Source organism: Anolis carolinensis, chromosome 4 (genome assembly GCF_035594765.1).
Source record: "Anolis carolinensis isolate JA03-04 chromosome 4, rAnoCar3.1.pri, whole genome shotgun sequence".
Classification (NCBI taxonomy): Eukaryota; Metazoa; Chordata; class Lepidosauria; order Squamata; family Dactyloidae; genus Anolis; species Anolis carolinensis.
The window spans coordinates 57,750,003-57,774,757 of record NC_085844.1 but is presented as its reverse complement, the minus strand read 5'-3'; the positions used below and the strand labels follow the sequence as shown (position 1 = coordinate 57,774,757).

General features: G+C 36.7%; 1 protein-coding gene across 2 annotated transcripts; it reads left to right on the top strand.

Annotated features, from left to right (window-relative positions):
- The first annotated feature begins 1,291 nt into the window (after positions 1–1,291).
- On the top strand, positions 1,292–23,354 carry thoc1 (THO complex subunit 1). 2 transcript variants are annotated; one of them, XM_003219655.4, is made up of 21 exons: positions 1,292–1,457; positions 3,525–3,598; positions 3,698–3,758; positions 4,411–4,477; positions 4,889–5,007; positions 6,014–6,062; positions 6,827–6,922; positions 8,264–8,346; positions 9,487–9,560; positions 10,709–10,817; positions 12,385–12,516; positions 13,129–13,229; positions 14,643–14,709; positions 15,023–15,073; positions 15,506–15,576; positions 16,528–16,626; positions 17,096–17,161; positions 18,661–18,744; positions 18,914–19,061; positions 20,305–20,380; positions 22,706–23,354. In XM_003219655.4, exons 1-21 carry the CDS (start codon positions 1,356–1,358, stop codon positions 22,999–23,001), a joined length of 2,025 nt encoding a protein of 674 aa, XP_003219703.2. In that variant the 5' UTR covers positions 1,292–1,355; the 3' UTR covers positions 23,002–23,354. The 2 variants fall into 2 exon arrangements, with proteins under 2 accessions (XP_003219703.2, XP_062836528.1); XM_062980458.1 differs by lacking the exon at positions 20,305–20,380.
- Positions 23,355–24,755: the final 1,401 nt, after the last annotated feature.

Below are 24,755 nucleotides of genomic sequence, written 5' to 3'. Positions count from 1 at the left end.
CTCTCCGTTAACCAGAACCCATGGGCATTGGTAAATGTTTTGGTTTTTTTTTTTATCATGTCAGAAGCGACTTGAGAATATACTGCAAGTCGCTTCTGGTGTGAGAGAATTGGCCGTCTACAAATGTTGCCCAGGGGACACCGGAATATGCTACCATCCTGCTGGGAGGCTCCTCTCATGTCCCCGCAAGTTAGAACTGATGGACAGGAGCTCACCCCATCTTGCGTATTCGAACTAGCAACCTTCAGGTCAGCAGTTCAGCCGGCACAAGGGATCAACCCATTGCGCCACCGCAGCTCCTATTTGGTAGATGTAGTTTTTGGTTATTTGAGAGTTACTCTTAAAAATAGGCCTAATTAATACTATACCACACCATAAACTCTGCATTGACTTATTAATATTGAAATATGGATTAAAAGCAAATAAAGACAATGTAATGTGACACCGTTTTACTGTATAGCCATATTCTAGAAGCATTCTCTCCTGACGTTTTGCCCACATGTATGGCAGGCATCCTCAGAGGTTGTGAGGTCTGTTGGAAACTAGGCAAGTGGAAGTTGGAAACTAGGCAAGTTATCTATCTGTGGAAGGTCCACGGTGGGAGAAAGAACTCTTGTCTGCTTGAGGCAAGTGTGAATGTTGCAATTAATCCCCTTGATTAGCATTGAATTGCCTTGCAGCTTCAAAGCCTGGCTGATTCCTGCCTGGGGGAATCCTTTGTTGGGAGGCGTTAGCTGACCTTGATTGTTTCAGGTCTGGAATTCCCGTTTTCTGAGTATTGTTCTTTATTTGTTGTCCTGATTTTAGAATTTTTTTAAACTAGTAGCAGGATTTTGTTCATTTTCATTGTTTCCTCCTTTCTGTTGAAATCAGCCAGGCTTTGAAGCTGCCAGGCTTTTCAATATTAATCAAGGTGATTAATTGCAACATTCACACATGCCTCCAACAGACAAGAGTTCTTTCTCCCACCCCGGACCTTCCACAGATATATAAAACTCACTTGACTAGTTTCCAACAGCCCTCACACCCTCTGAGGATGCCTGACATAGATGTGAGCGAAACGACAGGAGAGAATGCTTCTGGAACGTGGCCATACAGCCCGGAAAACTCACAGCAACCACTTTCCTGCTGCTGCTAAATCTTCGTATCATTGGATGGCGAGATGCGAAATGGACAGTCAGTGCAGAACACCGCCCCTAGCGGCGAAGCGGTGAAATAGAAGCGCGGAGTGGGAGTCACGTGACGTTGCTTCTCAAACTGAGACGGAGGCCCCGCCCTTTCGAACTAGCTCTCTCTTTTTCTTTCCGCCTGTAAGCAATGCAGGCTTGGACGAGGCGGAGTGTTGGCGCGGGGCTATGACATCACCAGACGGCGCCGTAGTTCTGTCAGGAGATTCGACCATGTCTCCGTCGCCGCCGCTGCTCTTCAGCTTGCCTGAGGCTCGGCTTCGTTTCATGGTGAGCGGTTTGTGAGGTGCTTGTGAGGAAGGCAACCTGTTTAGAAGCGCAGCCGTTTAATATTCCTCCCAGCCTTTCAGCCTCTGCTTGAGGCAAGTGTGAATGTTGCAGTTGGCCAGCTTGATTTGCATTGAATGGCCTTGTAGCTTCAAAGCCCGCCTGGGGGGATCCTTTGTTGGGAGGTGTTAGCTGGTCCTGATGGTTTCCTGTCTGGAATTTATATTCTTTTGGGACTTCAACTCCCAGAAGCCCCAGCCAGCTTGGCCCACAGTCGGGAATCCTGGGAGTTGAAGTCCAAAACTTCTGCAAGACCAAACTTTTCGAAAAGACCTAACACATTGCTTGTTTAATCTTGTCCATTTTCCTCCCTTGGATTTTTGTTAGGTTTGGATATCTGCATCTTTTTTGTTCCATGTGTCCACTTCATTTCAGACATCACAGACAAACAAACCTTTGCTGTGTAAGGCCCAATTTACTCTAGGCTAGGCATGGATCAACTTGGGCCTTCCCTCCAGGTGTTTTGGACTTCAACTCCCACCATTCCTAACAGCCTCAGGCCGCTTTCTTTTCCCCCTCAGCCACTTAAGTGTAGTCAGTAGTGCCTTCACGAGGACTACGCTAAACATCACAAATAATAATAACAGTAACAACAACACATTTGTGACTGGAGGTGGGGTACAGCACAGTCAAAACACATCACTATAAAATATATGCAGGCAGGGTTGTTGTGTGTTTTCCGGGCTGTATGGCCATGTTCCAGAAGTATTCTCTCGTGACGTTTCGCCCACAACTATGGCAGGCATCCTCAGAGGTATATACCTCACAACCTCTGAGGATGTCTGCCATAGATGTGGATGAAACGTCAGGAGAGAATACTTCTGGAACATGGCCATACAGCCCAGAAAACACACAACAACCCTGTGATTCCGTCCATGAAAGCCCTTGACAACATATATGCAGGTAGTCCCCAAGTTACAAACAAGTTAGGTTCTGGAGGTTTGTTCTTAAGCTGAATATATATGTAAATTGGAACAGATATATTTTAAGTGTAACTTCAGTCGTGTGTGTGTGTGTTTTGGATAGCATAAGGAAAGGTTAACACTCCTGTGGTGTTTGTTTGCTGTCTGTGCCCTGGTTCAGAAGAGTTCACCTCACTTTGTCTCTGTGATAATTGGATTTTTAACAATTTGGCTGATTGTGGAAACAAGGATTGATGATAAAGCTCCAGTGGAGACACGTTTTCCCCATTGTAACTCTTCCAGAAGTGAATTTCCCCTTCCTAGGGGTGATTTTCTCTCGCTTCCTGTTGTCTCATCCCTGTTCTTAACTATGAGTTGTATGTAAGTAGGTGTTCATAACTGTACACAAACACATGATACGAAGATTAAAATACAGCAGCAATAGAATACAAATCCAAAATTCAAGTTTCAAAGCTGGGTAGGTCTGCCAGGGGAGATTAGTCTTTGGTTGTGTTTTAAATTCAGCTGTTGGATCTCTTCAGGCAGTTTAAAAAAGCAAATAAGCATGCCATAAAGTAGCAGTAAACGTGTTTGTGAGAACTCTCTTTCACCCCTCTAAACATAGTTTGACTGTAACTATCAGTAGTCCTAGCTAGCAAAAAGGGATTGTGGCAACTGCAGTTCAGGAACATCTTCTATCAATAAAGTTCCTTTCCTCGTTTTAGACTGTTTTATGCTATGTAGAATTGTCATGTATCCATTAATGTAGGATTTTCTTAACATGCCCAAAGTGTGCCTAGATTGTCAGATTATTTTGGATGAATTTAATTTGATTCATTGCTAAGTGAATATAGAATTATAAGCATTTCAGTCACATGGCATTACATAAAGACACTTGGCGAATCAGTGCCAGAGTAAAGCAGGTCTGGATCATGTGTATGTCTGAGAGTGACATCTGTTCCATCTTCTGTCATGAAAGAAAGTTGACATGTAAATATTTTGTGTATATTTTAGGAAACATTTCTTAAAATTTGCACATATTAATAAAAATTAATATCTCTGCCAACAAGTAAAAAGCTGTTTCTTTTTCATTCATTTGTATTTTCAGAACTCTACACAAGATGCTCTCAAGAGCAAAAACATTAAACCTTTACTCAATGCTTTCACTCAGATACCTGGAAGGTAAGACATTTCAGTTTGCTTTTTGTTGCATAATTACTACAAAATTTATTAATGTGGATATCTTTGACAAAACAGTCTCCTGGTTTTGTCCATTTATAGTGAAAATGAAAAAAAGTTTACCTTGGACCAAGCTTTCAGAGTTGCCGTAGAAGAAGAAATTGTGAGTTATTATAACTAATTCTGAATATCGATACAATCCTATGTTGTTGATTTAACTAGTTTAATATAAATAAGGATACAGCAATTATAAATTTCATGATAAGTAAAATGTGAATAATATTCTTTATTTATAATGCATCAAGAAGAATATTACTATTAAGGGAAGTCACTAAGTTAAATCACAAATCATTTTAAAGCAAATTGTCTCTTTTAAAAAAGGTACTTTTTGTGTAGTAGGCTCTGTGTTAACTAGCACCCTTTAGGATCGATAGATGCCAGATAAATGTAGTTTGTGATTGCTTGAGAGTTACTGATGCAATGAATTGGGTAACTTTATATTAGTGAATACAGTAGGTCCACCATATCAGCAGGGATTTGATTCTCAGACCTCACACAGATATGAAAAAACATGATCATGTTCCATGTTATTAAATTACTGAAACATGGACATGTACACTTCAGTGTTTCTACATTCATGTTGCTGCCATTTAATTAAATGAGGTGGTTTGATCTAATTAGCTCACTGTATAGGCACTTAATCCATGAAAATAAGTATGACGTCAGTGTTTCACAAACTGTTGTAAAATTAAGTCATGTATTTTAGTAATATTTTATTTATATGCAATTTACAACCTTCAATTACTTTTCTCTAGATAAATAAAGCTCCCTGTGAAAATGTCTTGGCCATCATCTCCCTTGTTATTAATGGGGTCACAGAAGGTAAGTATTGGAAAGTTTAAAACTTTTGAAATATGCAGCTCCTATTTTCCCTTACTTCCACTTGACAGCCTCAAATTAAAGCTGGGCAAAACAAATTCTAATTATTTTGGAAAGGTATATTGAGTTGTGCTTATTCTTTGGGTTGTCAGTTGATGCTTCCTGTCTCCCCCCCCCCCCCCACATTAATTGATTTATTATAAAAGTTCAATAGATTTAGCCGTGCTATTTGGCTTATGTACTTTATGATACATACATACATTGAAGACAATTCTTCTTAGAATCTGTAGAATCATTTGGGTATTACAGTGAAAAGGTAGCTCATACTGTAAGAGTAGAAGTCTTTTCTAAAATGTCTGTATTTAAAATGTAAGTTATTATAGCCCGTATGCAAAAATACTCTTTTTCTTGGAGGTATCTGTACAGCATCAACTCCTTTTGTACTCCTTGGAGATGTCCTGGATTGCCTTCCTTTGGATCAATGTGACAAAATTTTCACCTTCGTGGAAAAAAATGTAACCACATGGAAATCGGTAAGTGATATAATTTTAAGATTCCACTTTAATTTGTACAAGTGATTTAAGAATAAATAATGTTTTAAAGAAATACCATTATTTGTCTGTTGTTTCAAAATGACTTAAATAAGATAAGTTGGGTTTTTCTTGTGGACAACTGTTTTTGTTTTTGGTATTCTGTCCTTAAAATGAAAGTGTGCATTCCTGCCTTGTTATCAGGAGGGTGGGGAAATTATATCTGCATGTGATGTTCAGTATTGTATCTGATATTTAGAATAATTGCCTTCTGTGTTCAGTGTCAGAAGACAACACTACAATGTTTCTGGCTGGCATTTAAAAAATTCTGTAGCTATAAAAACGATAGTAGTTACTAACCAGTTTTTAAAAATAACAAACAAAATATAATTAGCTTGCACATATACATTAGGTTTTTAAAAAAAATCTAATTAGTAGGAAGAAACTGCACATTTTGTAATAAACAGGGAAATACATTATTTAGAACTAAACAGTCACATGCACTCAGTTTTAAGGACCAGAAAAGCAGCTTATTTGAATATAAAATTTAGATTCAGTATTTTCCTTGAGGTATGATGGTCTTATTGTCAGTGGCATCTCTTGCAGAAAATAATTCTGACATCAGTTGTTCATCTGTTAATTCCAGGTAGACTATTCTGATGTTCTTTATGTGAGCATGACTTTGGAACAGATTGGAAATTCCACTTGGTCCAGAAATGTGACAGTCACGTCTCTATCTCAGTTACAGTTCAAGAATCAAAGCATATAACTCATTGTTGCTTGCTTGTTTTTGGGTGCAGTTTAAACAATTTTAATATTTTTACTGTCTGCCTAAATATAAAACTACATTCATTTTGAATACTGCCTTATAGATTTGGAACTACCAGTTGGATTTAAGTCTTCAAAATTAATACAACAAGCTTAAGTGAATTTATTTATAGTGTCAACAAAACCAACAATGTGACTATAATATTTATTTATCCCTCTTGATTGATATTTTTCTTTTCAGAACACATTTTACTCAGCAGGAAAGAATTATTTGTTGAGAATGTGCAATGGTGAGTAGCTTTTTCTGCAGATTACAGTGCTTTTATAAAAAGTTGATTTATCTCCAACTATACTTAATTATTTTGTCATAGTCCATATTATAATTCAATATAAAATATCAGTGATTTATGTGATGCTTACTGTGATATTTGCATGTCAGTTTGAACAAAAATATTGTGTCTGTCTCTATAGGTGTGAGATAGAATTGTGCCTCCAGTGAAAATTATGCTTGGTGATATTTTTGTGTGTCCTCTTATATCAGCCTTTGTGATAAGGAAAATAGAATAACTGCCTTTTGACAACTCTGATTTTGAGGTTACATTAATCCTCATCAAACAGACCCCAAGGTTAAATAGAATGACACCTTGTCTTTTAAAGTTTACCTAGTTCCCAATAAGTGAGTTTAGCATTGCAAGTTTAATCACAAAGGGAAAAAAACATTTTAAGAAAGAAAGAAGGAAAGAAAGAAAGAAAGAAAGAAAGAAAGAAAGAAAGAAAGAAAGAAAGAAAGAAAGAAAGAAACTGTGTTGTCGAAGGCTTTCATGGCAGGGATCACTGGGTTGTTGTATGTTTTCCGGGCTGTATGGCCATGTTCCAGAAGTTCTGGAACATGGCCATACAGCCCAGAAAACATACAACAACCCCAAGAAAGAAACTGTTTGAAGAAACAGATTGATAGAACTATGGAGTATATGTTATCACATTTTTTCAAGATTGCAATCAATGCATGTAAAAATGAATAATTAGTTAATGTGTTATTTTATGTCTGTTTTAGATCTTTTGAGAAGATTATCTAAATCCCAAAATACAGTGTTTTGTGGAAGAATTCAACTATTCTTAGCTAGATTATTCCCACTTTCAGAAAAATCAGGTGAGATTCAATCCTGTTTCAATGCATAATCAACAATATAAAAAAGGTTGAAGTGAAGTCTGCCACATATATTACCGATTCAGTTGTATTCTAATTTTTACAATGGTTGTAAGTACATATCATTGCATAATATTTGCCACTGCGTATAAGTTACATCCTCATTTTTGGAGTGCCAGAATTGGTAAATCTGATCTTCCTTGCATAATAGTCATACCTACCTGTCCGCGCACGTACTCCCTTTGCAGCTATGAGGTTTCCCTTGACTAGCAACCGAGGGAAGCCCATAGTGCAAAAATGCTTTGCCATGTATTAGTTGTCACTGTGTAATAATCTGACTAAAATGTTACTATTATGTGGTGAAATATGGTATTTTTGTGTTTTGTGCCATATCCAGGAGCCTCTGTGATGATTAGGCACATTTATTGCTTTATTATAATTGACATACGGTATATTTATTTTTAAATTGTTAACTGAGCCTCAGTCACAGGGAGCAAATGACTTCATTGCTACAGTGGCTCTAGTGGCTATACGTCTGTTTTCAGGCACAATTTAAAGTGCTGGTTATAACCTATACATCCATGTATAGTTTAGATCTTGGGTAGCTGGCAAGTCTTAGCTCTGTATATCAGCTTCCCTGGCCACTGAGTGCCTCACAAATATTTTGGGTTGAATGGGAGATAGGTCATCTTAGTAGTTGTTCCCCGGTCCTGGAACTCTTTTCATATGAGATCTTAGAATAGCTCTTCCCTAGATAGCTATTTGTCAGCAAGCAAATATTTTTTTTATTCTGATAGACTTCTAAGAACCAAATGTTTAAAGAAGAACTTTTAATAGGGTCTTCTACTGATTTTAATTGTGATGTTTTAAAACTACACATTACTTTTAATTGTATACCTTACATTGTTCTTAATGGGATCATTGTTTTAATGGCAGACCTACCTGGTCATTTTTAAGTTGTGAGTTTTAATCTGCATTTTATCAGTAGGTTTTAACTTGTAATTAAATTGTGCATCTTGTTGCATGTCTTTAAATAATGTTTTATATCTTGTTTTAATGATATTGTATCTTGCCTCGAGCTGCAGGAAGAGGCGGGTAATAAATTATTATTATTATTATTGCATTTTAATGTAAATTATGTACATTTCTACTATATTATCTTTGTTTTTATTTTTAAGCTACCTTTAGTCCCAGTTTTGGAGAATAGAACATTTTAATAACAAGAGCAATAACAATCTTGAATTACATATTCTTGGCATATGCTGTTAACAGCTGTCATCTCAGATTATATGTAATGCATGTCAGTATATAGCAAGTTTTTAAGTGTGTCTTCTTTTTCTACAGGGCTTAACTTGCAAAGCCAATTTAATCTGGAAAATATAACTGTTTTCAATACTATTGAACAAGAAAGCACCCTTGGACAGAAGGTTATCATTGGCTTTTTATTCTTTGTTATGTACATACACATTCAGTGGGCACTATGACACCTTGAGGGAAGTTATATAGCTGTAACTCTCCAAAAAGAGTTGAAATATTTTTTTAAAAAAAATAGATCCTGAATTTTTCATTAGGGGAGCAGCTCTAACATCAGTTGGAAGCTGGTTGAGAATATAGTACAGAAGGGAAAGGTGAAGAAACTGCTGCTCCTATCTTTCTTCCATCAGTGGATGCTCCCTTCCCCCACAAATGAACAACAGGATTATAATAGTACTGTATTTCAGTGATTCTAAAGTGCACTTTTTCCATTTTAGGGGTTTCAAAAACATGGTTCATCTTATAGTCACTTTAGATTCTTGGATTTTGGGTTTTGTTTTTTTTTACTTGCCTGACCTATGAGAGAGGAGGAGAAAGCTCTTCCAACCCCCATTATTTTATTCTTTGTTAGTTAGCTGGTCTGGCTTCCCCTGCTTCCCCTGCCTCCCCAATGGCCCATAAAGCTAGTAAAAAAGATTCATGCCAACAAAGTAATTTTTAGGTTGAAACAAAAGCAAGGTATTATGCAGAGGAAAATCTAAAAAATATTTAAAGAAAATTCTTTCCTAAAAAAATTTGAATTTCATTGCTGCGTGCTTTCAAAATGTTCATGGTTTGCAGCAGTCCTAAAGTGAACCTATAACAGGGTTTTCTTCGCAACATTTATTCAGAGGAACTTTGTTTTTACCTTTCTCGAAGACTGAGAGTATAACTTGCCCAAGGTCATGCTATGGGCGTCTGTGGCCGAGATGTGGTCTCCAGAGTTGTCCAGTGCTGAAAGTACTGCACCACGCTGGATCTCTAGAGTAAAATGCCATTTGATTTTAGTGCTGATTATTTTCCAAATTGCAAATAATCCATGTGGCTTGAAATATTTGGGAGATGACAATAATGTGCATCTCACAATAAACAATAGTAATGATGCAACTGTTTCTTCAGTGTTGTTATACATTCCAGGAATATTTGTGTGTGTGTGTGTGTGTGTGTGTGTGTGTGCGCGCGCGCACGCATATGCACACAGAGAGGGGGAAAGAGAAATTGAGTGACTTGAGAAACTGATCGAAAGAAATCTTAATTGCCCTATTTTTCTTCAGCATGTAGAGGACAGAGAAGAAGGAATGGAAGTAGAAGAAGGGGAAATGGGAGATGATGAAGCCCCTACTAGTAGGTATGTTAATCAAAGTCATTTGGTTTTTACAAAATGAAGTAAGTACAAAATATTTACAGTCGGGTGGTTATTGATTCAAAGAACATGGATTTTTAATTAATATTTTACCACAATAGACTTTTCTTCCTTAATGCCTAAACAGTAGGGAAATACACTATCAGATACATTGTGATATAGTTAGTGCATGAAATTTTGTTGGATAGACATTTGTTAACAGCATGTCCTCGAGGCCTGATTTATATATACTCTTGTGTACATCTAGAAATGTTACAAGGTTGAGAGATAAAACAAACTTGGATAAACTGTATCTAACCTTAACTCTTCTCAAAATGGGAACAATCCGTTTCTCTGAGTAGAGTGGCAAAATATCAAAGCTTAGTTTGTCCTGAGAACATAAAAGGACCATTGAAACTTTACTGTCTCCATTACATCATCACTTCTGTTCCCTTTTTGAATACCTGGGTGGGAAAATGGCAGTGACAGCCAAGGGCAGTTGGCCCTGAGTTGACACTGGGCTTTTCCATCTCTGCAAAATGACCCTCAGTTTTCCATCGGTCATGTCAAAATCCAACACCTGCCCTCAATTTATATGTGAAGTTTGTTTATACATGAGTATATACAGTAAATGTTGCACAAGTGTCCCCACATTTTTGTGACTGTCAGAAAATGTGGCTAAACCGTGAGGGATTTGTTGCTATCTCTAAAGAGCTAAGTGAGAAAAGTAGATAAATAACTATAAATAACATAACTTAATTGCAACAGAGAAATTCTGCTTCCTTCAGATGTACAAACCCTTTCAAAACTTCACTTGATATTTATGACTTTTATGAGGTATTACCCTTTCAATTGAGCCATTTCACAGCTGCTTAAAGTGATCCTTTAGCAACCTATATCCTTTTTTAAAGATTAGAGAAAGAGGTTTATTGTTGAATTGTAAAAGTTGTAGCTATTATCACTGCAAGCAGAAAAATCACTTTGTGCTCTAGAAGACATTGGCAGTCTTGGACAAATCTTGCCTTATTTCTAAGTTTTGTTCATCTTGACTAGAAATTTAGCACAGAAAGACAGGATATAAATATAAGTGAAAGAAAAACAAATTTGGCTCCAATAACAGACAGAAATGTTGTTGTCTTTGTTGTTTTCTTCAGTTCCATTCCAATAGATTACAATCTGTACAGAAAGTTCTGGTCACTTCAAGACTATTTTAGGAATCCTGTGCAATGTTATGAAAAAGTTTCATGGAAAACATTTCTTAAGGTAATGACTCTGATGTGATTTTTTTTTCCATCTCTGGAGAAATACGGTATACAATGCTCAAACTTTCCATAGCTAAGAGATGCTGTGCCCACAAAAAGTATTTATGAAACTTTTAATCTACTCTTTTGCAAGTGTATAACAAATGGAAGTCCGTATGCAATGTAATGTATAAAATATTTGTTGAAAACATAAACCTAAATACAGACAGGTATATGGAGAAGATTGAAAGTCTGGGTAAAATAAAACATTAAGGTGAAATTGTGTGGTAGGTGTGGAATTTTTCATATATAATAAAATTAAAAGTGGATAGAAATTGGGATGTATTGTGATAGAACATGAAAGAGGCATAAACTAAATATCCAAGTAGAAAACTGCAATTGAAGTGAATGCCACATTGAAAACAATAACTTCATATGCAAGATCACTTAAAATGAATGCTAAGTTTGGGAGTACATCCAAACTGCAAACTGGACTCTTCTGGGCCAGAGTAGCCCTATCCAACCAACACATGTTGTATCCCTTTTCCCTGATCTGCCTTTGGACTGAGCAACAGCATCTCTGTCATGTCTGGATTAATTATCATTTGTTTTTCCTCATCAAAGCAATTCAGAATTCCAAACACTGGTTTAGAACGAAAATAACTTCTTGGAGTTAAGTACAAAGGAGAAATACAAGTTTAATGTCATCAACATATGGATAGAATCAAAACTCAAACCTCCAGACAACATCACGTGTTATTTGATGCAAATGCATTTGGGACAGAGCAGAGACCAGAAGGACTCCACAGACCAGCAACCAAGAAGAAGTCAAACCAGCACCACCTTCTGGACTTCTTCCTCTAGGAAGAAGCAGGGCCACTATAAAGCAGTGCCTGCACACCCTATCCCAGGAAGTAGCCCAGAAGGACACCATGGTTGAAACTAATAGGGAGATACATACCTCATCTACTTTCTAGCATAGTTATTTGCAAAGGCTCTCTGTGCCCATCACTAGGCCTAAAAGCAAACTGAAATGGTTCTGGATATTGTGTTTCATCCAGTAACCCCTGTAGCTGAGAAATCCTCACACTTTATTGAAAAATTGTATGTTAGTCACTGGCTAACAATTATGCATTACATAAGGGGATACTGACAACCCCAATTCACCATTCACCTAGTTCCCATCTAGCCTTAGTTAGTGGGGAATGGCAAGGGTCTAGCACACATATACTGATTTCCATAATAGCTGACATCTTAGAATAATTGTAATTGTGTGAGAAAATATAGTAGCATATTACTTTAAAAAATGAAATAAATTTACATATCTGGTTTACTAAGTTCTCCTAAAATGCCCAGGGCATTGCAACATAGACATGGAGAGTTATATATATATATATGGGGGGGGGGGGGGCTGGGTTCTGTAATGGCCATAGTGTATTTGTTGTATGTCTAATCTCTTTAACCTGCAAGACAAAATGGATAATCCAAAAAGTGTGGTAGCATATGTCAGTATTTTATAAAATTGCAGATATTCTTTGTGGCTTTGGTTTTCTTTAAATTATGTATTTTTATTTTTTGATTTTCTGAAGTACTCTGAAGAGGTGTTGGCTGTTTTTAAAAGCTACAAATTAGATGACACACAAGCTTCAAGAAAGAAATTAGAGGAGCTAAAAACAGGAGGAGAACATGTTTACTTTGCTAAATTCCTCACAAGTGAAAAGGTATTGTGCAAAAGTGCCTTTGATGCTAATATTTTAAAGCTGTTGATTTGAAGATATGAGCCTTTAAGACCAAATATGATATGAGAGTGTTTATTTGTGTGGTACTTACTTTGAAAGTAGTTTTTATACTCCAGAAACATCATATTTGAGGCTCTATAGAGATTCCTTGAAAAACTATAGCAAAAAGTGCTCCAGGATGTTTTTATGATATAACTAATTAGGAAATGACATTTATAACACAGGAACAAAAATTGTGTTACATAGTGTAATGATTCATGGTAAGCCCAACTTCTCATTTTGGTATCCTGTAAAAAAACAACAGCATCAACCCCCCCCCCCCCCCAAACACACCTTTTCTATCTTTCAAACTTTTCCAAGTATCTGCTTGGTTGAACACAGCTATATACTGGAGGAAAGGGGTTACCAGTGTATCTGCCTTAAAAAAATTCCTGATTTGAGCTGGTGGTGTGGGAATAAAACCATATATTGTGAACTGCTCCCCCAGACCTCCAGCAATTACCATTCATAGTAAGTTGCATTATTCCTTTTCTGTGCTGTAAAAGACATTTGACCTGCAGAAGACTATATATGAGTTGTTTGTTTTTTTAACAGTTAATGGATTTACAGCTGAGTGACAGCAACTTTCGCCGCCACATCCTATTGCAATATTTAATATTATTTCAGTATCTTAAGGGACAAGTGAAATTTAAAAGGTAAGCTAAGAACTAGTCTTTTCAAAAATCGTATACCTTCTTCACAAGTGGTTTGTTTTAATTTAAAACAGTTAAAATATGACACATTGCAACCCCTTTTCTGTATCTTTTAGCATGCAGTTCATTAAAAACTGCCTCCACATGATCTAATGAAAAGGGAGGAAATGTTATGCAGAAATTGGGCTTGTTTTTGATTTTTTTAATCAAACAGTGCTTTCTTTTTAGCAAACTGTTAGATTTTACCAATCTTCGTCTATGTTCTTCTCATGATGTTTTTGAACATATGTGTTTGCAGATATCACAGCCCAACCAAAAAAATATTTTTCATGGTGTCTAGCTTTTTAAGCCTAGTTCCTCGGGTTATTTGGGGAGCTGATCCAGAAAATTGCATTGGATAAACCACATTCGCTCTAGTTTCTTAGATATGGTTATGATTTTCTATGGGCATGCAGATGGCAACTGATACCCTGTTTCCCCTAAAATAAGACATCCCCAGAAAATAAGACCTAGTACATGTTTTGCTGAACTACTAAATATAAGGCCTCCCCCAAAAGTAAGACCTAGCAAAGTTTTTGTTTGGAAGCATGCCCGCTGAACAGAACACCAGAACATGCAGGATCGGTAAATGTATGTACGTGGAAATAATGGTAGTAGCAAGAAATTCTTGATAGGACTCACAGTTTGTCTGTTTATGCTGGTTTGTGATGACAACTACTGTACAGTATATAATAAATGTTCATTGTTTTGTTCAACAATAAATGTGAATTCTTCTTCATGGAAAAATAAGACATCCCCTGAAAATAAGACCTAGCACATGTTTGGGAGCAAAAATTAATATAAGACACTGTCTTATTTTCGGGGAAACACGGTAGATGGCATATGTTCTGTAAATCTGTTAACTGATGGCATATATTCTGTATCTCAAAAACTAGAGCTAATAGGGGAAAACTGGTGACGTTTTTAGAATCAGGTCAAATATACCCAGAAACAGGGCTAACATTTGAGACACCAAAATGTGTGTTTGTCAGTGTATCCTTTCTTTTTGTGTATATATCCAACCTTTATTTTTCAGATAGTTATAGTTAGTCACACTGTTTAAAAGGTGTTATTCAGGTAATTAAATAGGTTGGGCTGGATCCAACCTATTTGCTGCTTCTTCTAAGCTTCTGATCAAGCCAAAGAATTCCACTTATATAATTTGCTGTTGAAAACTCTCCAGAATGAGGGGTGGAGGGATTAGCTGGCAACTGCAATGGAAATAAGAAAATTAATGGGAGAAATTTTCTCCCGGTGTCCACTATCTGATGTATTCTAAGTAGAACTTCATTTAGGAAACTACAATTGATGGGGAAACGTTTTGGATTCAAAACAGTGAATTTCATTGTCATGCTCTTAATTGTCTGTCTGTTTTAGTTCAAACTATGTTCTAACTGATGAACAATCACTGTGGATTGAAGATACTACCAAACTGGTCTACCAGGTCAGTACTGTGTATTACAAATCGGTATATATATTTATGTTATGCATCACAATTCACAAAATATTACTCTGTAATGTCTGTGATACTTGTTTTTGCCATAGTCTGCTTATATGGTTCTGTGTAATGCTGTTTTTATGCTAGATAGTCAAATTAAGCTATTGTAATCTACACTGTAAATGAAATACCAGATAAAATTAAAAGACCAGAGGGTGTTATATTATTTACCCTGATAGGGATATAGCCAAAATAAAGTTGGTTGGTAACAGACTGCAAAAGTCACTGTTGTTAATCATATGCTTCTTACAATAAACAGCTTCTTTCAGAAAACCCCCCGGATGGAGAGAGATTTGCAAAAATGGTGGAGGTGAGATTTCATAAACTAACTGAATTAAATTTTGTTTACTCAATGATATCAATTCTATACATTGTTTCATTTGCCCAGTTTATCAGCATGTTTCACAGGGGGCTCTCCCCTCTCAAATGGTTAGGGTTGTAATTTGTAGCTTTCCCCCCCTTTGATCCAGCGAGAGAGAGCTTGGCTTCAATACAGATTGAATAATCATAATTCACTTTATGTGAAGCTACATTTTTTTAAAAAAAGATTTCTATATAAAAAATATTTTATGTAAAATGTTTATTCATATAAAAATTGCTCTCAAATGAAACGGGGATTGCATTTCTCTTAACTCTCGATGTTATCAGGCAATTTTTCTTTTTCTAAAACAAAATCCCAGCACTAATGTTTCAAGTGTTATCAATTGTGTGCTTCCACATGTTTATCCACTTGTATTTACAGCACATATTAAACACAGAAGAAAACTGGAATTCATGGAAAAATGAAGGTTGTCCAAGTTTTGTGAAAGAAAGGTAACAAGCTAAAAAGTTTATTTTACTTTCAGAGTTTGGATTGGATGAATATTCCATCATAGGCTGCATATTCATATCCTACCTGCATACATCCACTTTGTCTAAGACAATAAATATGTTATGTTCTATTGTTTTAAACTCGTTATATAATTTTGGCACCAATTAAGAGCTATGATACATGGAATTCATCTTTGTAGATGTAGATTCCTACTTCTTGCTACTTTCAGAAAGATTGTTTCAGATTTGAACAAAGTAGATGTATGTAGGTGGTAAATGAATGTTTACATATGTTTACATTTCAAATTGTATTGTATTGGTTTTATTGTGAGCCACTTTGAGTCTCTATTTTAGAGAGAAAAGGCAGGATATAAATTATTTTAAAAATAATGCAAGTGTAACATTGTTTTTAAAACATCAAATAGTTTCCTATGTGTAAAGCCGCCTTGAGTCCCCTTCAGGGTAGAGAAAAGCAGAGTAGAAATGTAAATAAATAAATAAATAAATATTTTTGACAAAAAGAATCTTCACAGAAATTGATATACCTACCACCAGCAGATTATGTGTATTGGTCAAAGTTACTTCCAAACACTACACGTGTAACAGTTAAATAAAACCTTAAATCCTCATACTAGTAGGTCGCCCCCTGTAATGCCTCCTACAAAAATAGAAAACGTGAGTGCTTGTCCAATCAGAAAAAAATTACAGCTGCCTCTCTAGCAGTTGCATATCTCTGATATCACAAAAACAGAGATTAATGAGGATTACCCTTAGGCCAATGGCAGAGTACAGTGCAAGCCCCCCTGTGGACTGCTGGCCAAGGATATTGTCTCAGTTATGTTCCCCATTCTACATTTTTTTCAGTTTCTCCCTCTTGAAGGTAGCAAAGATATTTGCATCCTTCAGAATTTAGCAAATAACTTCACTAATTTCTTATTTGGGCCCTCTCTGTAGGCCAGGCGAATCTAAGGCAATAAGACCTTTTGTGCGGAAGAGGCCCGCTCCTGAAGACTTCCTGGGAAAAGGACCCAGCAAAAAAATTCTCATGGGGAAGTAAGCCAGGCGTTTTTATATTTTTCATGCCTGTCCCTTTCTGCAGATGACTTTTGTTGGTGTGTGGAATGAGCGATGTTGGAACGAGTGTTGGTTAAATGTCAAAATTTTGCTTTGGAATATTTTATTTCATTGCAAGCCTCTCTTGTATTCCTTATTAGTATTTATCTTGGGGCTTTCACTTGTTAGGGAGCTTTTCTTTTAGGAAGCACCAGAGCAGTATTAGATGGAAAGCTTTCTTTCTTTAGCTTAAAATATGTTTTGTTACAGGGTAAATTGTGAATAGCATTCATCAGTGGTGTTGGGTTTTGTGTCAGGAATGAAAGAAATTTCCCTTTCTCATGGACACAGCAGTATTTGTAATTGAGCTAATTAATCTTAGGTGCTAGGATACTAATTTGCTTTGTCAATGTTTGACACATCAGAAAATGTCCAAATCATATAATCTGATTTGCATTTCTCTTTACAGTGAAGAATTGACTCGGCTCTGGAATTTATGCCCTGATAACATGGAAGCTTGTAAATCTGAGAGCCGGTGAGCATGAGGAGAAGGGGGGGTGAGGTGGGAGGTCATGGTGAATTAGATTGTTGATATTGTGCCAAATATGCACCCTGCTCACCCAGATCTTTGAATGATAACTGTATGGTGCAGGAAGTTTTTAAATCAAGGTTGTGTTGGATTTGTACTGCCATTTTTATTTTAACTGCTTTTAAAAATGTGTTCAGGTTTTTAACTTTTGTATTAGGCATAATTTTAATCAAATTGTTAAATGCCTTGGGGCCCCATATTAGGATAAAGGTACAATGTTAAATGAATCATTAAATCTCCCTCACCTGATTTGTAACATGCCAGGCCTGTATTTAAGAGCAATTCAAGGTGCAGACCATCATATATAAAGCCCTAAACGGTTTGGGACCCACTTACCTTGGTGACCGTATCTCCTACCATAAACCTGCCCGATCTCTTCGATCGTCAGGGGAGGCCCTCCTGTCGCCACTGCCTATATCCCAGACCCGCCTTGTGGGAACAAGGGAGAGGGCCTTTTCTGCTGTGGCCCCCCGTTTGTGGAACTCACTGCCTATTGAAATCAGGCAAGCCCCCACTCTTTTAGCCTTTAGGAAAGATTTAAAAACATGGCTCTTCCGGTGTGCTTTCGGAGAGTAACTGTTACACACTTTTTTGTTACTCCCCCCATCATCTATCCTCTAGACTGTTTGCTATCTTATGTCTCTGTTCCCTGTGGTTTTATTCTTATCTTTTTCTCACCCCAAGTTTTAACTGAGTGTTCATGCGGCCCGCCCTGTTGTATTGCTTTTTTGATTTTGTGTTGTACTGTACATGATTATTTATTGTATTGTTGTAATTGTATTATGATATGTTGTTTTTATATTTTGCTAGATTGTATTGTCCTGGGCATGGCCCTATGTAAGCCGCCCTGAGTCCCCGTTGGGGAGATGGTGGCGGGGTATAAATAAAGTTTTATTATTACTATTATTATTAAACCCATTTTTGAGGGGACCACATCAGCCACACGGTTGCCTTCAAAGGGCCATTAAATCCATGGATGGAGAATCTGTGGATATAGAGGACCAACTATATATTTATTTTTACAAAGTGGTTGGTACTCTGTATCATGCCTTAAACAGTGTCAGTAGTCTTAATTATTCCTCTGTTCTTTGGAGAATCTATACCAGGCTCGGCTGTTAGGAATTGTGCGAGCTGAAATCCAAAACACCTGGAGGGCTGAAGTTTGTCCATGCCTGATCTATACTTTAGATTCCTGTTTTGAAGTCATGGGAGTCCTGATGAACCATGAATCTGCGTGTTCTTTGATTTTGGGGTGGAATGTCCTATTACAGGATTTATTTTTGATAGCCATGGCATTCCTTACCCTCCTGTGTCCAGTTGTATTTCCCATGGCAACCATTTTATGGTGGCACCAATGGCACTGTCAACATTTCAGATGTGTATGCATTCCCAAAAACACTGAGGACTCTTGGAGAGTTAAGCTTTTAACCTGCCTTTTTTTCTAGAGAGTATATGCCTACGCTGGAAGAGTTCTTTGAAGAAGCTATTGAACAGGCAGATCCTGAAAATATGGTGGATAAAGAATTTAAGTATGTACTGGGGATCCTTTTTTTTTTTTTTGGCTCCATCTTATATTTGGGTCTTTTCCATTTCACCCCGCATTATCTATGTCTGCCCAAATGTATAGTTTACCTAAAGTGACACAGCTGGGGAAATAACTGTCTTGTCTTCAGGGTCTCTTTTACTTTTTCATTGCAGAGTTGTGAATAATTCTAACTATGGCTGGAGAGCATTAAGGCTCTTGGCGCGCAGGAGTCCTCACTTCTTCCAGCCAACCAACCAGCAGTTTAAAAGTTTACCAGAATATCTTGAAAACATGGTCATCAAATTAGCTAAAGAACTACCTGTAAGTAATAGTACTGGGAATACTTTATAATTTCCTCCATAATCATTTGTTTCGCAAACCCTAAGAACCTCTCTCTCAATTTAAAATACACTCTTAATTATGTCAAGTCAGAGAAAGACAAAGTGAAGATTGGAAACTAGTCCTTAATGTGTCTCAAGTTATATGGTGATGAGGTTTTTTTGCCTGTGATTTTGCTGTTTCATCAATGGATCAATAGTGTCCAGATCAAGGAAGTGTCATTTGATTGTTTTGGACTATAGTGTCAAATTACCATATTAAGAAAGATAAACTTGAAACATGTCCAAAGTAAGGTGAACAAGGTGATAAAGGGTCTAGAAATCAAGTCTGTGAAAAATGGTTGAGGGGTATGTTTCGTCTGGGAGAGAGAAGTCTGAGAGGTGCTACAATATGACAGCAGTCTTCAAATATCTTTAGGGCTATCACATGGAAGATGGAACAGGCTTATTTTCTGCTTCTCCAGACAGAGCTGAACTAATGGATTTAGATTACAAAGTGATTGGGATTACATATTAGAATTTCCTAATGATATGAGATGTTCAGTAGTAGAGCAGAGCAATTTGGAAGGTGATACTCTCCTTTTTGGGAGTTTTTTAAACAGAAGATGGGTGCTTTCTGTCAGGCATTCCTAGCAATGTATTTACTTCATCAGGAAGACTTTGGGCTCAATGATCCTTGCAATACACCTGTGCCTGCAGTTATGCGATTCTAATATACCTACAAAAACTTTTGCCACCTGCATAGTTTGTGCAAGGAAATGACAGCAAAGAGGCGACAAGACATTTTGAATTTCTAGCTAATGATAACATATTAAGAAAGTCTTCTTTCTACATCTTTCTTGTGAGCTGTCTTGAAAGGTGTATTTATGCATTGGGTGTTCTTTTGGCATTTGATATTCACTGGTAAAGGAGAATTATGATGAATCTTGACAATGAAGTTTGAGTGAATTCTGGAGAAGTTTTATTTTGTGTTTAGAAATTTTCTGTTTTCTGAATTTCAAAAATGCAATGAACCGTTGTTTTTAAAATGCCTTTTGTTAAAACGGTAGCTGTTGGTGTTGATTTTAGGATAGATTTCTATATTAAAAACAAAGTACAATCTTTAAAAAAAATCCAAATGTGTTTCTAAACTTTTTATTGTACTTAATATGCTTCGGGGGAATCATCACACAACAGTCTCTCTTTTGAGCAAAATCATCCAGTGATATTCAGTTCTCTCATTATAGCCTCCTTCTGAAGAAATTAAAACAGGCGAAGAAGATGAGGAAGATAATGATGCTTTGTTAAAGGAAAACAATGAAAGTAAGACTGTATTCTTGGGTTTCTTCCCGTTTCCTTTGGACATGTTATAAAAGGAGTTTGTGAGCAGACATTTTTCTCATCAAGCTGGTTGCTCATGTTATGTACTCATAATGAAGAAACACATAGTTTTCTTCCTTGAAAACATTTGACAAAGATTTCATAATCCTACTGTGCTAAAGCTTATTAGAAATCCTACCATCTTGATTACATTTCATCTACCATTACTGGATCCATGCTTGATAGTAATAAACCTTGAAAATATGGCTTTTCTAGCTATTATCTGCTTCTGTCATAGCTTCTTTTGCGTACTTGTTAGCAGTTGCACACACCAGCTAAAATTAACAGTACATATTCCTGACTTCAGAAATCAATATGAATGTTTTCGTCTAGTTTTCTCTAAAGCATTTTAACTCGAGACTATTTCCCAACCCAATTCCATCTCCTCCTTGATTTGTGAATGATTGTGACTATAATCTTACCTTATCCTTGATTTTTCCATCATCATACTGCTTATTCCTGTTGCTGAAATCATGTGCATGATCCATCCTTCCCCATTTCTCTTGTGAATGCTTCATATTCAATTTGCTGTAGCTCATTTGTATTTCATGCAGTCCTATTTCTTTTTATTCTATCATAAATGCCTACACATATCACTTCTCGTATGTCTTCAAAACAACATTGATGACAAGTTTGTCTTGTTTTGCAGTTCCCGTCATCTGAATCCTGCTTGTTAGTTCTGTTCAGTTGCACTTTCCTGTTTTGGCACTATTTGTTCTCATTACTACTAATGTAATTTATCTTCTACCTAAATTAGACCAACTGGGATGCCTTCCCTCCATTACTGTAATGTAATGCTTCCTTTAAAAAAGTACCGATTTGAGCTTTTTAATGTAGTTTTGTGTAACAAATACATTGAGCTCCCTGTTACCCCTTATTCAATTTGGCTCTTATGGTGTCATTTCTTTATCATTCTTAATATAAAGTAAATATTGTGATGAATAAATTGATATTATGGGAAAGTTAGAAGTCTGAGAATATGGAGTTTTCTTCCATCTCAGTTAGGGATTATTCTTAGTCTTGCAAAAATTAATGTGAAGTATTTTTCAAAGCATTGATGTTACCTGGTTTCAAATCCGTGAACATGGCATGAACTATTGTTGAGACGTTTGCCCACTGTTGTGGAGCAGTTCAGTTGCTGCAAGTAGCATGAAATTGATTAGTTTCTTACCTTGCTTGCTTTCTTTCCATTTTGGGTGTCTGAACGCATCCAGACTTTAATGAAAATGCTAGAGAGCAGGGTCTTTGCTATTGCTGGGGTTTGATTGTAGGACTCCACTTTCCTGTGAATATCTAATTCAATGGATGATTAAATCTTGTTATATAAAATAGCATAGTAAAATGGCAAAATCAAGGTTTGGTTTTTGGAGATGGAGATTTTCATGTCATGGATGCAGAATCCATAGATACAAAAGACTGACTATACAGTGGTCACATCCGCCATCTATAGGTGGTTTGCAATGAATTGATAAAATTATTCTAACATTACATGTTATATTTGAAAGCACATTTAGGAGTGGCTTGTTGTTTGAACAGGGAAGTGGACGCTCAAGCCATAAGTAGTGATGGGCCTCCCACCCACAGCTCTTGTTTATCCTGTGATTATATTGACCTGGTAGAATTTAAGCAAGATAATGCTGTTAAAAACACCTCCTTACAATATTAATATTTTATGTTCTGGTAGTGAGCTGGTGAAATGTAATCTGACACAACATATTCAAATTATAAAACTGATAAATTGTGTAGTATATTTGTCATGGAGATATGATTTTATGTTACAGTGCTAGCATTTAAAATATTGGCCAAACCCAAGATCCCGGGGGGGGGGGGGGACTTTGTAAGCCGGAGACTGCATTATTTTACCAACAGAACAACTGTTTCCAAAGGGAGGGAAAAATCTATCCTAGACCTAAGTAGCTTCTCCCCTCCCCCTGCCAAAACAAATCACCGAAAAATGACTGCACACTCACAAATGGATATGATGTATTGCAAAAAATATCTCTAAAACAAAATTTTCTGTCAGAAGACAGAAGGGGGCTCCAGATGTGGTGTAAATGGTGTTCAAGCCCTCCAGAGTGCACTTAGGACAAAAATTTGAGCCCCAGAAGACCAGTAAACTGTAAGAACAATTCACCTCTGATCTACAATGACGATTGTTGAATGATATCTGGGAAATGTCAGCCAAGTGCTGCCAGTTTTCAAAAACCATTTTATTGCTGTTCATTCCCAAAAGGCTGTTACTTAACTATCCCTTTGTTCTAATTTTAGGTCCGGATGTTCAACGGGACAAACTTGTAACAGGGGAACAGATAGAGCAGTTTGCTTATAACCTTGGAGAATACTGGAAAGTTCTGGCTCCATGCTTGGAAATGAAAGAGTCTGATATAAGGCAGATTGAATCAGATAGTGAAGATGTGAAGATGAGAGCTAAGCAGCTCCTTGTTACTTGGCAAGATCAAGAGGGGATCCATGCAACTATGGAAAATCTGATTACTGCAGTGAACAAAGCTGGGTTAAATGAACTTGCTGAAAGCCTAACGAATGACAGTGAAAACAATGGATAATTTGGGACTATTTTTTTAAATAGAACAATAATGGTTATTGTTGCTAAGTGACAATGCCTAACATAGGCCAGTTGAACTTGGTAAACAATCTATATCTTTTAGTAACGTTTTCTAGAAAGTCCCCAGAAGAGGACCAATAGAATAACCCTGCAGGAGCTATTCTACTATGACAAGAAGGGTTTGTTGTGACCTTTATTATCTAGACTGTTTTCAGAATTAATGTAAGGGGAGTAAGAGGTACTCTGTTTTTGATGTTGACTCTAACACGAAGTACATATTTGTGAAGTTGTATAAGGGAGTATCTTGCCTTCTGTATTAAAAAATGGACTGTTCAGTCAGATCAAATTTCTAAACTTTGTGTGACTCCCTACATTATAAATCATATGCTCCCGAGTTCCTTGCAGCAGATTAGATATTACAGTACTTTTGAGATGAGATGTTTCCTTAAAGAGAATGCAGAGAAATGCTGTTTATCCCTGTTTTAATCTTATATAGTTTATGATGATCAATTTTGACATTTCAGAATAATTTTAACCTTCTTGCTCAAAACAAATGATTGGAGCTGTCCATAACCTTTTGTGACTTTTGTTTGGAGTTATTGCCAGCTCTTTTTTTGTGAAAAAATGTAACCATCACAAATGCAACAGAAGGGGCATTTCTTTTGTCCATTTACACACCCAGTATCTGAAATTCATGGATCTTGTTTACCTCTTTTGAGTAACATGTGTTAATTCTTCATCAAAATGAGATTGTTGCTTAAAAGATCCAATTCATCTAGAGGAATTAGTTTAGGCTGTGCCCTTCCTGCCATTGGTTTTACCTTCAGGATTGAGTCTAAGACTTTGTTCGTTCTCTATATATAGCCATTGTTGTTGTTTGTTCGTTGGCACAGTAACCAAAATGAAAGTGCAGCTTGTTTTTGTCTAATGTGATATAATTGGTAATTTGAGAATAGTGCCTCCTACTATAATGTGTTGCAGCAAACAATAGTCCTGTCTGTGGCCGTGTAGAGCAAAATGGGCTCTTAAAAGCTTAGCTATCACTGCCTCTCATCTGTTCTGGAAATCTTGTTGAAAGGACAGAGAGCTACATTACTGGACTTGACATGCAAGGTCTCTTGGACAGAACAGTTTGTCTTGTTTTGGATATGTAACAACACTCATTCAAGGATCTGATCACATCTGTAAAGCACACAGTTATTTTCCTGGAAAGTCTTAATTTCATAACTGGCTCCAGGCAATCATGTATGAAGTATCTGGATTTTCATGACAGGATTCAGTGGAAGCAAGTGCTCACTGAAAAAGGGTAGCTTGGAATTGGGCAGGCTTCTCCACCTATAATGGTGACATGAAGTTTTTAAGACTCAAGACTGGTGGTGGAACTGAACCACTGCATATATTCTATAAACCAGGAGTGTGCATCCCAAAAGCAGTTGCTGAACCCTTTGCTCCCTACTCAGTTACATTTTCTGATCAAGAGTAGCAATTTATCTTTAATACCCACTTTTCAAAATTAACATTGAGCTTATAACCATTCATTTCTTGACAGGTTGTACAACCCACAAAAGGTTTCAGAATTACCAACTTCTAGCACAAAATCTTACTGTGTTGACTTTAAGTGGGCTGCTGTGTAAGTCAATGCAATCAAAAGAACAAAGAGACAGACTGAATTTGGCATAAGAAATTCCTGCTCCTTTTAAAAAGTCATCTCTTTCTGCGCTACACTAAAATTTTCAATTCATTTAATGGACTCCC